The following is a 12,882-nucleotide window of genomic DNA, read 5'->3' on the forward strand; positions in this document are numbered from 1 at the left end:
TCCTCGTGGATCACACTCGCGCAGTGATACCTGAATGCACGAGGTATTATAACGAGTGTACAGACCTCCGATTAGTCAGAGTCTGCATTAGTCTGTACGAGTCTGCATTTATCTGCGCCTGTCTGTACCAGTCTGCATTTGTCTGTACCAGTCTATAATGAAGTTTCAGTCTGCGCATAGTAAGATTACCATATTCCTGTATATAGCCATGAAGATAAATGTATAGGCACTTTTGTCAAGTATCAGAGATATATGTGAGAATAAGATTAACGTACCAATACCAAAGGTACTTCAGATTGTCAATTGCAAATAGCATCCAGAACCAAGTTAAGTAATTTTTATGCTTGTCATTATTTTAATAAATCTGCTACTCTAAGTGTGCAAGTGGCATTTCTATCGTCTGACCTAACGGCAGAAGATAAACACACCACGATAAGACCACGAGACATATTGCTGACACTCGCCTCCTTCGTTAGAGCGACAAGTCAAATAATCTTATGCTGTGTATTCTGGAGGTCTTACAGTACGCACACCACCGAGTGCAGAATGACTAGCATGGGTAACGTAACGAAGAGATCAGCTGCGCATCTCAGGACAAGCGTATGCACACTGATCAACACCAAACACTCACTAGGACTACTCCCCTTGAATCACTACGAGGTAGCGCGGTTGCTCCTTCAAATTCTCCGTCACATTCAGAGTGACAACCACCGTAATCACTATCTGCGCTACCTATGTACGAGGTGCATTCAAGTTCTAAGGCCTCCGATTTTTTTTCTCCGGACTGGAAAGAGATAGAAACATGCGCATTGTTTTAAAATGAGGCCGCGTTCATTGTCAATACGTTCCAGAGATGGCAGCACCGTACGGTAGATGGAATTTTACCGCCAGCGGCGAGAACTGTTTTAAATACTTAAAATGGCGACGTTTTCCTTACTTGAACAGTGTGCAATCATTCGTTTTCTGAATTTGCGTAGAATGAAACCAATTGAAATTCATCGACAGTTGAAGGAGACATGTGGTGATGGAGTTATGGATGTGTTGAAAGTGCGTTCGTGGGTGCGACAGTTTAATGAAGGCAGAACATCGTGTGATAACAAACCGAAACAACCTCAGGCTCGCACAAGCCGGTCTGACGACATGATCGAGAAAGTGGAGAGAATTGTTTCGGGGGATCGCGGAATGACTGTTGAACAGATCGCCTCCAGAGTTGGCATTTCTGTGGCTTCTGTGCACAAGATCCTGCATGATGACCTGAAAATGCGAAAAGTGTCATCCAGGTGGGTGCCACGAATGCTGACGGACGACCACACGGCTGCCGGTGTGGCATGTTGCCAAGCAATGTTGACACGCAACGACAGCATGAATGGGACTTTCTTTTCGTCGGTTGTGACAATGGATGAGACGTGGATGCCAGTTTTCAATCCAGAAACAAAGCACCAGTCAGCTCAATGGAAGCACACGGATTCACCGCCACCAAAAAAATTTCGGGTAACCGCCAGTGCTGAAAAAATGATGGTGTCCATGTTCTGGGACAGCGAGGGCGTAATACTTACCCATTGCGTTCCAAAGGGCACTACGGTAACAGGTGCATCCAACGAAAATGTTTTGAAGAACAAATTCCTTCCTGCACTGCAACAAAAACGTCCGGGAAGGGCTGCCCGTGTGTTGTTTCACCAAGACAAAGCACCCGCACATCGAGCTAACGTTACGCAACAGTTTCTTCGTGATAACAACTTTGAAGTGATTCCTCATGCTCCCTACTCACCTTACCTGGCTCCTAGTGACTTTTTGCTTTTTATAACAATTAAAGACACTCTCCGTGGCCGCACATTCACCAGCCGTGCTGCTATTGCCTCAGCGATATTCCAGTGGTCAAAACAGACTCCTAAAGAGGCCTTCGCTGCTGCCATGGAATCATGGCGTCAGCGTTGTGAAAAATGTGTACGTCTGCAGGGCGATTACGTCAAGAAGTAACGCCAGTTTCATCGATTTTGGGTGAGTAGTTAGTCAGAAAAAAAATCGGAGGCCTTAGAACTTGAATGCACCTCGTATTTCATCGTCGAAAGAGATTTCTAGCTGCTTGTTTTCTCGATCAATTTTTTTAACGTGTTCGCACAATAAAATGCAATTTTATTTAGCCGTTAAATTATATTTCTCCTCCGGCAAATGTTTCACATACATGGTGAGTCAGTAGGAAAGGTACATGGATTGAGGGGCGATACTTGTGGTGATTCTGAACAAAAGCCGGCCGCTGTGGCCGATCGGTTCTAGACGCTTCAGTCTGGAACCGCGCGACCGCTTCGGTCGCAGGTTCGAATCCTGCTTCGGGAATGGATGTGAGTGATGTCCTTAGGTTGGTTAGGTGTAAGTAGTTCTAAGTTATAGGGGACTGATGACCTCAGATGTTAAGACCCATAGTGCTCAGAGCCATTTCTGAACAAAACCTCCAAAATAAACATATACCCTTTTCTTAATCGTTTCCGGGTAAACCAATGAAAACAGCTAGGAACGTCGTCCTTACTAACCATGTCAGTACGCAGTTCACTTGTGCATGGTGCAGTTGCTTACCTCAGGTCTCAGTCCAACAGTGTTTGTCGTAGTGCGTGGTACTACAATGTTGTTACGTTAGCAACGAATGCAGTGAAAATGCCACGGATCTGCACACATGCAGAGTATTCTGACAAGCTGTTTGTCTATGGTTTGTCCAATGGGAATTCCAGAGCTTCTGTGCGAGAGTACCAACAACGACTTCCGAATCGCGGAGTGCCAGATAGCAGGGTGTTTAGCAGGGGGGTTCACGGATTCCGTGAGCGTGGTACGCTTCCCAGCGGAAATATTGTCTCTGAACGTCCCGTACAACAAACTGTTAATGAAGTTGACAATATTCTTCAAGCATTGCAACGCAACCCTACTACTATCTCCAGAAGAATTGCTGCCCAACTTGGTATTCCACAAACACGAGTGATACACACAGTGTATCGCTTTCATCGGCAGAGTGCACAACATATGCATGAAGGAGATGCTGCCGCCCGGCAAGAATTATGTCAATGGATCATTGCCAATGAGCGATTAATTCCACCTATTCTGTTCACTGACGAGTTAACATTTACCCGCAACGGAAAATTAATAACACGCGCAACCCTCGTGTATGGGCAAATGAAAATGTGCACGCTACCTTGGAAAAGAATTTTCAACGACGTTTCTGAGACCGCGTGTGGTGCGGTATTATTGATGAACAACTCATCGGTCCAGTTGTTTTAGATTGTCTTACTGGGACACGGTATCCTGAGTTTCTACGAAATGTGTTACCAGAATATCTGGACGACGTCCCTTTGGCAGCACGTGATCGTATGTAATTTCAGCATGACGGAGCTCCTACACATTCCGTTTCTAAACACGACGTACCCTGGTCATTGGATCGGTCGCCGTGGAGTCGTTGCTTGGCCACCGAGGACACCCGATCTTACCCCATTGGATTAGTGTTTGTGGGGGTGGCTGAAGACCAACGTCTACAAACGCAGAGTGGACACAAGAGAGGACCTTCTCGCTCGTATTTTACATGCTTGTGCCCACGTAAAGGAATCCAAAACTGAGCTCCGATCGGCGACACAACACCTGTCTACAAGGGCAGCAACATCCGTTGCAGCTGACGATGGACTGTGAGGAAACGTATACAATTAAACAAACCATAACATAACAGTATCTTAATTTACCGTCACCTGCACCTTTCCTATTCCTAGTTGTTTTCATTGGTTTACCCGGAGACAGTTAAGAAAAGGGCATATGTTTATTAGAAGTTTTTTGTTCGGAATCACCAGTAGTATCGCCCGTCAAAGCATGTACCTCTCCTCTCGACTAACCCTGTATGTTACGTTGTAGAAAACGTTCTTAGAAGCTACCCGACCTTTCACAATAGAGCAAATATTAGCTACTGCGTTTAATTTCGGGTGGTAAGGAGGAAGGCGTAAAGCAACGTGACCAGCAATTTCTTAAATCTTATCGAAGGAATACTCGATGTTCCTTGGCTTGGTTCTTCGAACGGGCCCGTACAGAACAGGTTACAGCATGTCATCCGAGACTGGGATACCTTCCTTTGTCATCCACTTACTGATATTATCCTTAATTCAATTGGACGTTGGAGCTTTGTTTATATTTAACGTTGTGATAAGCAGCATTGTCGAAGATTAATACAGAGTTAGATTTTAAATTGGGAATTACATTTTCTGTCAACCACTTTTCGTAATTTTGTTGGTTCATGTGGCGGTGGTAATTTCCCATTCCTTGATTTCACTTCCACAAGACAAATGTATTAGCAATAAGGCCATTTGCACCACCTGCACGAATTATTATTAGGCGTTGTCCTTTGATACTGGTTTGAGGGGACCGTGGCTCGTATTATCGTCCCATGATGGCCCACTTATATGTGATGATAAAATGAAAGTTTCATCAACGTAAACAATGTCTGTTTTCCGCCCTAATTTTTTAATTGCTTCAAATACGCACTTCTTTTCTCTCGCATGTCATTTCTCCCTGACGGTATGATCCTGCTTGATTTTTTTTTCAGCAGAAAACCAAATTACAGTAGTGCTGCTACTTTCAAAATATACAGCTTCTTTCGACACCCGTTTCATTCTTTTCACTGTAAGCACCCGTTTATCGGTCAAATAAAAATTGTAAGCACTTTATCTAACCATGGCCTCAACAAATATATCAATATTAATAACCTGAATACAACGTATTAAGCCGGCCGCGGTAGCCGAGCGGTTCTAGGCGCTCCAGCCGGAACCGCGCTGCTGCTACGGTCGCAGGTTCGAATCCTGCCTCGGGCATGGATGGCTGTGATGTCCTTAGGTTTAAGTAGTTCTAAGTCTAGGGGACTGATGACCTCAGATGTTGAGTCCCATAGTGCTCAGAGCCATCTGAACCATTTTGAACAACGTATTAACGTTCCACAATAATATTTATTAGTTCATTATGAACCGGCTTTCGGCTTCTTAGGTCATCGTCAGATAACTTAATGTTGAACAGATAGTCCACACAGCTTCAGCGACAATTCATAGCTGTACAAAGAATGGTGTACAAAGATATCTGACATTTTTAGAGCTATGAATTCACGCTGAAGTTGTGTGGACTATCTGCTCAACATTAAGCGACAATTCATAGCTCTACAAAGAATGTTGTACAAAGATATCTGAGATTTTTACAGCTACGAATTTTCGCTGAAGCTGTGTGGACTATCTGCTCAACATTAAGTTATCTGACGACAGCCTAAGAAGCCGAAAGCCGGTTCATAACGAACTATAATACATTGTATTCAAGTTTTTAATATGTCTATATTCCATAAATATATCAGTGTCTATGGCTGTTTTGCGTTTAGAGTTACAAATTTCCTTCCTCCACTAGCTACCGAAGCCTGCTTTCCGTTTTAATCCTATGTGAAACGCCAGTGGCCACTTGGGCTCTCTGTGGAACTCAGTGGACTCATCTTCCACAAACGTTAAAACGTAATGTACAATCTCCCGTGACAGAGTATTCAGTTTCCTGCCTTTCAGTTTTGGAGTACTAATAGGCGGCTTAATATCAGTCTGAAGCCACTGCTCACTAGTAATACAAACTTGGAAAAACACACAACGGAACACGTGGCAAACTGAAGGCAGCAATATGTTAAAAAATGGTTCAAATGGCTCTGAGCACTATGGGACAACTGCTGTGGTCATCAGCCCCCTAGAACTTAAAACTACTTAAACCTAACTAACCTAAGGACATCACACACATTCATGCCCGAGGCAGGATTCAAACCTTCGACCGCAGCGGTCGCGCGGTTCCAGACTGTAGCGCCTAGAACCGCTCGGTCTCCCCGGCCGGCCAGCAATATGTATTAGTGCTGAACAGTACCTCTGCGCTTGCGCAGTGGCCACCCAGCAGTCACACAGCAACACTCGCGTAGCTTTCAGATATCTGGCGCGGAGTGTACGTTTAACATCTAAATGTTGCGTAAGTCATCTGACAGATTTTTGAGGGGCAAGCAGTAATTTGCTGCGAAATGGCTGTAAACACTTACAGAGCTCAATCTGAATCACAACTAGGCAGAACGTCACTGGTCTGAACATCTCAGTACTGTATTTCAGGAACTGTTCATGAAAAGTTTCACGAGTCTTCAATTAACCATTGCGAATGTAAGCTTCAACTATACACAGCCTTTCTTTAACAGAGACGGCGTACTTTGCTTAAGCAACGCCGAAGAGACGCTCACAGCACTTTCAAGCTACAACGGTAACTGACAACCAAGCGTGACCGCAAGATCAGGCGATCGGGAAACAGGAGAACCTGGACGAGATGGTACGGCTTGGCCGCTTCTGTCTTGGACACACCGAGGAAGGGACGTGGAGTAGATATCGATTTACGAGTAACAGGTGAGAGAATTAACTGAGACAGTAGACAAGGTATGATGATTATTATAATACCTGGAAACCCTTGACCTTGATCAGCTCCTTTATCCTGTCAACAATGTAAAAGTCGGAGTCTGCGTCGTAGTAACCGATGTCCCCGGTTCGTAACCAACCGTCGGCACTGAGGGTCTCTGCAGTCGCTTTTGCGTTGTTGTAGTATCCCAGCATCACCTGAAACATACGTGCGTCCAGCGGATAATAAATGATAGCAAGTGGAGCAATGTAATGCAAAAGGTAAAATCGTCACGCACAATACATTTATCATTCAAACACTATTCTTGCAATTACACGTGTGAGTTAATTTTCTTTTCTCTCTATCCATTATCCATACATGGTTAATGACTTTGCAAAAATGAGTTGTGCTTGAATAAACACTTATAAATAATAATATTTCCCAGTTCTTTCATGGGGAACGAGGAAGGTCAACTCCTATTCTTCACCTGTATGTATATCTTACTAAAGATATTTGGCAGTTCTTCAAAAGCTGTGATGATTGACAGAAGTGCAATGGCAGAAGGACCCAAACACATCCAGGCTAGACACAGTAAGGAGAATAATGGAACCATCTTTAAAACTGGTTCGCAGAAAACACTCTAAGGCTTACTATTACAAAGAGAAATAATATTATTCCATTCCAAATAAATAAAAATGACTTACGCGTACCGAAACAGAGATAATAAACACATTATTGAAACTCCATGACACTATACTCAGAAAACTTTTATATTAACTCAATCAAGAAGCTTCATGGCAGCTATGGAAGTAGAAATCTGTTATCACTGTGTTGATCTGAAAACGGTATTGCTACCCTACTTTTCTTCCTCTCATTCCTTCGCTCAGTACTGCAGGATAGATTACCGTATTGGTCATACAGCTAAAGTAAAAAGGTGTTAATTCTACACACACGTGTGATATGTATATTGTATACAGTCGTTAACTAAATCGTTAACTAAACCTCTTGCAGAAGCCTCTAAATGCACATTATGATTATTAAATTCATCTGAATATGTACTTGGTAGCGGTATGTGTGGTTAAAAGTAATTATGAGTTTTGAATAAACTGTGAAATTCATAATTACAGTACCATGTAGAATATTCACCCCTATGCTAAAAACTTAAGTTCTGTAGTCTGCTATGAATGTATTCAACATATTACTGGTAGACATCAGGTAGGAAATTGGACATCCTCCATGTTCAGAAAGTGGGTTAAACCGAGCGAGGTGGCGCAGTGGACTCGCATTGGGGAGGACGACGGTTCAATCCCGTGTCTGGCCATCCTGATTTAGGTTTCCCGTGATTTCCATAAATCGCTTCAGGCAAATGCCGGGATGGTTCCTTTGAAAGGGCATGGCCGCCTTCCTTCCCGGTCCTTCCCTAATCCGATGAGACCGATGACCTCGCTGTCTGGTCTCCTCCACCAAACAACCCAACCCAAAGTGGGTTAAACAGTACCTTCTAGGACACAGCCTATTTATAAAAATTTTTCGCCTGAAGGGATGCAAATTAATGTTAATATTCATGAAAAACAGATTTTAACGTTCCGAACACACATGCTGCTGCTAGCGCCCTCCGTAAAGCTATATAAATAAATGATTAGTATGAAGTATTGAATGAAAACAGCATTGGGGTAGCGTAAACGGTGCATCATTTTCTACTTACACACATCTTACGATAAGTGTGTTAATTTTTCACTTTTTTGGTAAATTCTGACGATGAACCAATTACTATGTAAGGATAAATATTCCATAAGACATGTAAAATATTAAAAGCCAAAGAGTTAATACTAAAGGCAGTGGAGAGACATTGCAAGCGAGGAGTTAAAAAGACATTCTCTGTGACACTTTCATTCTTCTCAAAATAAAATATTGTGAAATGCGGACTTCCTCTAGCGGTATATCACTTTTGCTGTTACCGGTGACGCGATAGGAGTATGTTTCCAGGTTCGGCTGTACTACACTGAAGAGCCAAAGAAACTGGTACACCTGCCTAATATCGTGTTGGGCCACGGCGAACACGCAGAAGTGCCGCAACACGACGTAGCATGGACTCGACTAAAGTCTGGAGGGAATTAACACCATGAATCCTGCAGGGCTGTCTCTTCTGAACAGCAAGTTGCAAGGCATCCCACATATGCTCAATAATGTTCATGTCTGGGGAGTTGGGTGGCCAGCGGAAGTGTTTCAACTCAGAAGAGTGCTCCTTGAGTCACTCTGTAGCAGTTCTGAACGTGTGGGCTGTCGCACTGTCCTGCTGAAATTGCCCAAGTCCGTCGGAATGCACAATGGACATGAATGGACGCAGGTGATCAGACAGGATGCTTACGTATTCGTCACCTGTCAGAGTCGTATCTAGACGTATCAGGAGTCCCATATCACTCTAACTGCACACACTCCACACTATTACAAAGCCTCCATCAGCTCCAACAGTTCCCTGTTGACATACAGGATCCATGGATTCATGAGGTTGTCTCGATACCCCTACACGACCATCCGTTCGATGCAATTCGAAACGAGACTCGTCCGACCAGGCAACATGTTTCCAGTCGTCAACAGTCGAATGTCGATTTTGACGGGCCCAGGCGAGGCGTAAAGCTTTGTATCGTGCAGTCATCAAGGGTACACGAGTGGGCCTTCGGATGCGAAAGCCCATATCGATGATGTTTCGTTGAATGGTTCGCAGGCTGAGACTTCTTGATGGCTCAGCATTGAGATCTGCAGCAATCTGTGTAAGGATTGCAATTCTGTCGTGTTGAACGATTCTCTTCTGTCGTCGTTGATTCTTACAAGATCTTTTTCCGGTCGCAGCGATGTCGGCGATTTGGTATTTTGCCGGATTCCCGATTTCCACGATACACTCGTGAAATGGTCGCACGGGAAAATCCGCACTTCATCGCTACCTCTGAAATGCTGTGTCCCATCGCTCGGGTACTGACTGTAACACCAGTTCAAACTCACGTAAATCTTGGTAACCTGCCATTGTGGCAGCAGTGACCGATCTATCAACTGGTCCAGACACTTGTTGTCTGATGTAGGCGTTGTCCGCCGCAGCGCCGTATTCTGCCTGTTTACCTATCTCTGTATTTGAATACGCATGCCTATACCAGTTTCTTTGGCTTTTCAGTGTATTTACTGAATAGTAAGCATAATTTTGTTCGAATGATGTCTGCTTTGTAGAATCCTCTAGTTTCTCACATTACTTTGTTGTTGCATGGACTCAACAAGTCGTTGATAGTCCCTTGCAGAAATATTGAACTATGCTGCCTCTATAGCCGTCCACAATTCTGCGAAAGTGTTGTCGGTGCAGAATTTGGTGCACGAAATGACCTCTGGATTATGTCCCATACATGTTCGATGAGATTCATGTCGGGCGACTGGGTGGCCAAATCTTTCGCTCAAATTGTGCATAATGTTCTTGAAACCACCCGCTATCAACTACGGCCCGGTGACATGACATCGTTGTGCGGAACATGGAGTCTGTGAATGGCCGGAAATGGTCTCCAAGTGACCGAGTGATTGGTTCAGTTGGACCTCAGGACCCAGTCCGTTCCACGTACTCCTAAATACAGCCCACATCTTCATGTAGCCACCATCAGTTTGTACAGTGCCTTGTTGACAATTTGGGTCCATGTCTCGGTGGTGTCTGCACCACACTCGAACCGTAGCATCAGCTGTTACCAGCTGAAATCGGTACTCATCTGACCAGGCCACGGTTTTGCAGACGCCTAGGGTCCGACGAGACCAGGAGGTGAGCTGCTGGCGACGTCGATATCAGGAAAAGCACTCGCATCGGTCGTCCGCTGCTATAGTCCATAACGCCAAATTTCGGCGCAGTGTTCTAACGATACGTTCGTCGTACGTCCCACGCTGATTTATGAGGTTATTTAACGCTGTGCTGCTTGTCTGTTAGCACTGACAAATTTACGCAAACGCCGGTGCTTTCGGTCATTTAGTGAAGGCCTCCGGACACTATGTTGTCCGTGGTGAGAGGCAAAGCCTGAAATTTGGCATTCTCGGTTCACTATTGACTCGTGGATCTCGAAATATCGAATTCCCTAACGATTTCCGAAACGGAAATTCCGCATACCGAGTCTGCTCATTCCTGTCGTGCACCCATAATCACGTCGGATACCTTTTCATTATACCTTGTGTAGGCCAAAATAAGAAAAGGGGGCTTAACAGACGGACGGAGAGGCAGTCAGTGTGATAACAAATAAATTTCTTTTTTCATGTGACGTTACAAAACTACACTGAAGCGCCACGGCAACTGGTATAGGCACGCGTATTCAAATACAGAGATATGTAAACAGGCGGAATAGGGCGCTGCGGTTGACAACGCCCATATAAGACAACAAGTGTCTGGCGCAGTTGTTAGATTGGTTACTGCTTTTATCAAGATTTAAGTGAGTTTGAACGTTGTATTATAGTCGGCGCCCGAGGGATGGGACACAACATCTCCCAGGTAGCGATGAAGTGGCGACTTTCCAGTATCACGCGTGCACCGTGAATATCAGGAATACTGTAAAACATCAAATTTCCGACATCGCTGCGGCCGGAAAAAGGTCCTGCAAGAATGGGCCCAAAGACGGCTAAAGAGAATCGTTGAACGTGACAGAAGCACAACCCTTGAGCAAGTGTCAGCCTGCGAACCATTCAACGAAGCATCATCGATATCTGTTTTCCGAGCTGAAGGCCCACTCGTGTACCGTCGATGTCTTTACGCGTCGCCTGTCCCCACCAACACCAACATTGGACTATTGATAATTGGAAAGATGTTGCCTGGTCGGACGAGTCTCATTTCAAATTATATCGAGCGGATGGACATGCATGGGTATGGCGACAACCTCATGAATCCATGGACACTGCATGTCAGCAGGGGACTGTTGAAGCTGGTGGAGGCTCTGTAATGGTGTGGGGCGTGTGCAGTTTGGACCACTGATACGTCTAGATACCTCTCTCACATATGACACGTAAGTATGCATCCTGTCTGATCACCTGAATCGATTCATTTCCATTGTGTATTCCGACGGATTGTGCATTCCGACGGACTTGGGCAATTCCAGCAGGACAATGCGACTCCCCACACGTTATAATTGCTACAGAGTGGCTCCAGGAACACTCTTCTGAGTTTGAACACTTCCGATGGCCACCATCCTCCCCAGACATGAACATTCATATGGTTCAAATGGCTCTGAGCACTATGGGGCTTAACATCTGAGATCATGAGTCCCCTAGAACTCAGAACTAATTAAAGCTAACTAATCTAAGGAGATCACACACAGGATTCGAACCTGCAACCGTAGCTGTCGCGCGGTTCCGAACAAGCGCCTAGAACCGCTCGGCCACACCGGGCGGCTAGATGAACATTATTGAGCATATTTGGGATGCCTTGGAACGTGCTTGTCTGAAGAGATCTCCAACCCCTCGTACTCTTACGGATTTATGGGCAGCCCTGCAGTATTCATGGTGTCAATTCGCTCCAGCACTTCTTCAGACATTAGTGGAATCCATGCCACGTCCTGTTGCAGCACTTCTGCGTGCTCGTGGAGGCCCTACAAGATATTAGGGAGATGTACCAGATTCTTTAGCTCTTCAGTGTGAATATTTTCTGGATGTTTTCCTTTATATGTACAGTGTAATCTTGCTTTCCACCAGATTTCGAGATTCTAGAGCAATAGAAGCTCTCTTTACGCTATGACTTTGCAAGTATCAAAATACGTGACATAAATGACCGTGTCTTTTGATCGCATTGATTTGGAACCTTTACTTTTTTCACCGCCAAGGGATTATAGACCTTAATACGTGACATAAATTTCAACTTGATACGTCTACTCGTTCCTGAGACAAAGGGTTTGCAACAGTCGAACAGGTACACAGACAGACAGATGGACAACAAGGTGATCCTATGAGTCCAGTATTTGCCGACTGACGAATGGAACCCTAGAAATGAAAAACTCATTACATATTGAACGTGAAAGAGAGCGAGCGGGGTGGCGCAGCGGTCAGCACACTGGCCTCGCATTCGGGAGGATGAAGGTTCAATCCCGCGTCCGGCCGTCCTGAGTAAGGTTTTCTGTTAATTGTGTTGACGCTAGCGTGACAGACAGGGAGTGAATCATACCATGAGGAGACATCTGTAAAGTGCAGCTAGCCAGTTTATGGTACTGGCAAAACAAGACATACCTTATAATCAGTCAGTTATTTAGAGAGGTGGTTATTTTGCTATTTGCGGGTTTTATACATTTGTTCGTTTAATAAATTTCTCATGAAAGCTGTTACGTTGTGATTGGTTCACAATAAAAGACGCGGGATTGCGCGCTTTAATTCTGACATCGGACTGGCGACGATGCTCCTCACCCATTTAGAGGGCAGCACGCTCGCGCGTATTTAGTGGACTGAAAAGCTGCTTTGTGAAGTGTAGATGAAGTTCGGAGC

General features: G+C 44.7%; 1 protein-coding gene across 4 annotated transcripts in view; it reads right to left on the reverse strand.

Moving 5' to 3' along the window:
- The window catches only part of LOC126106401 (uncharacterized), a 294,375-nt gene that overhangs the window by 33,226 nt on the left and 248,267 nt on the right, over nt 1-12,882 (reverse strand). For all 4 annotated transcript variants that reach the window (XM_049912671.1, XM_049912669.1, XM_049912672.1 and 1 more), the window contains exon 9: nt 6,468-6,623. In XM_049912671.1, coding sequence (XP_049768628.1) covers nt 6,468-6,623 — 156 coding nt within the window. The remainder of the gene's footprint in view (nt 1-6,467; nt 6,624-12,882) is intronic.

Source organism: Schistocerca cancellata, chromosome 10 (genome assembly GCF_023864275.1).
Source record: "Schistocerca cancellata isolate TAMUIC-IGC-003103 chromosome 10, iqSchCanc2.1, whole genome shotgun sequence".
Lineage (NCBI taxonomy): Eukaryota > Metazoa > Arthropoda > Insecta > Orthoptera > Acrididae > Schistocerca > Schistocerca cancellata.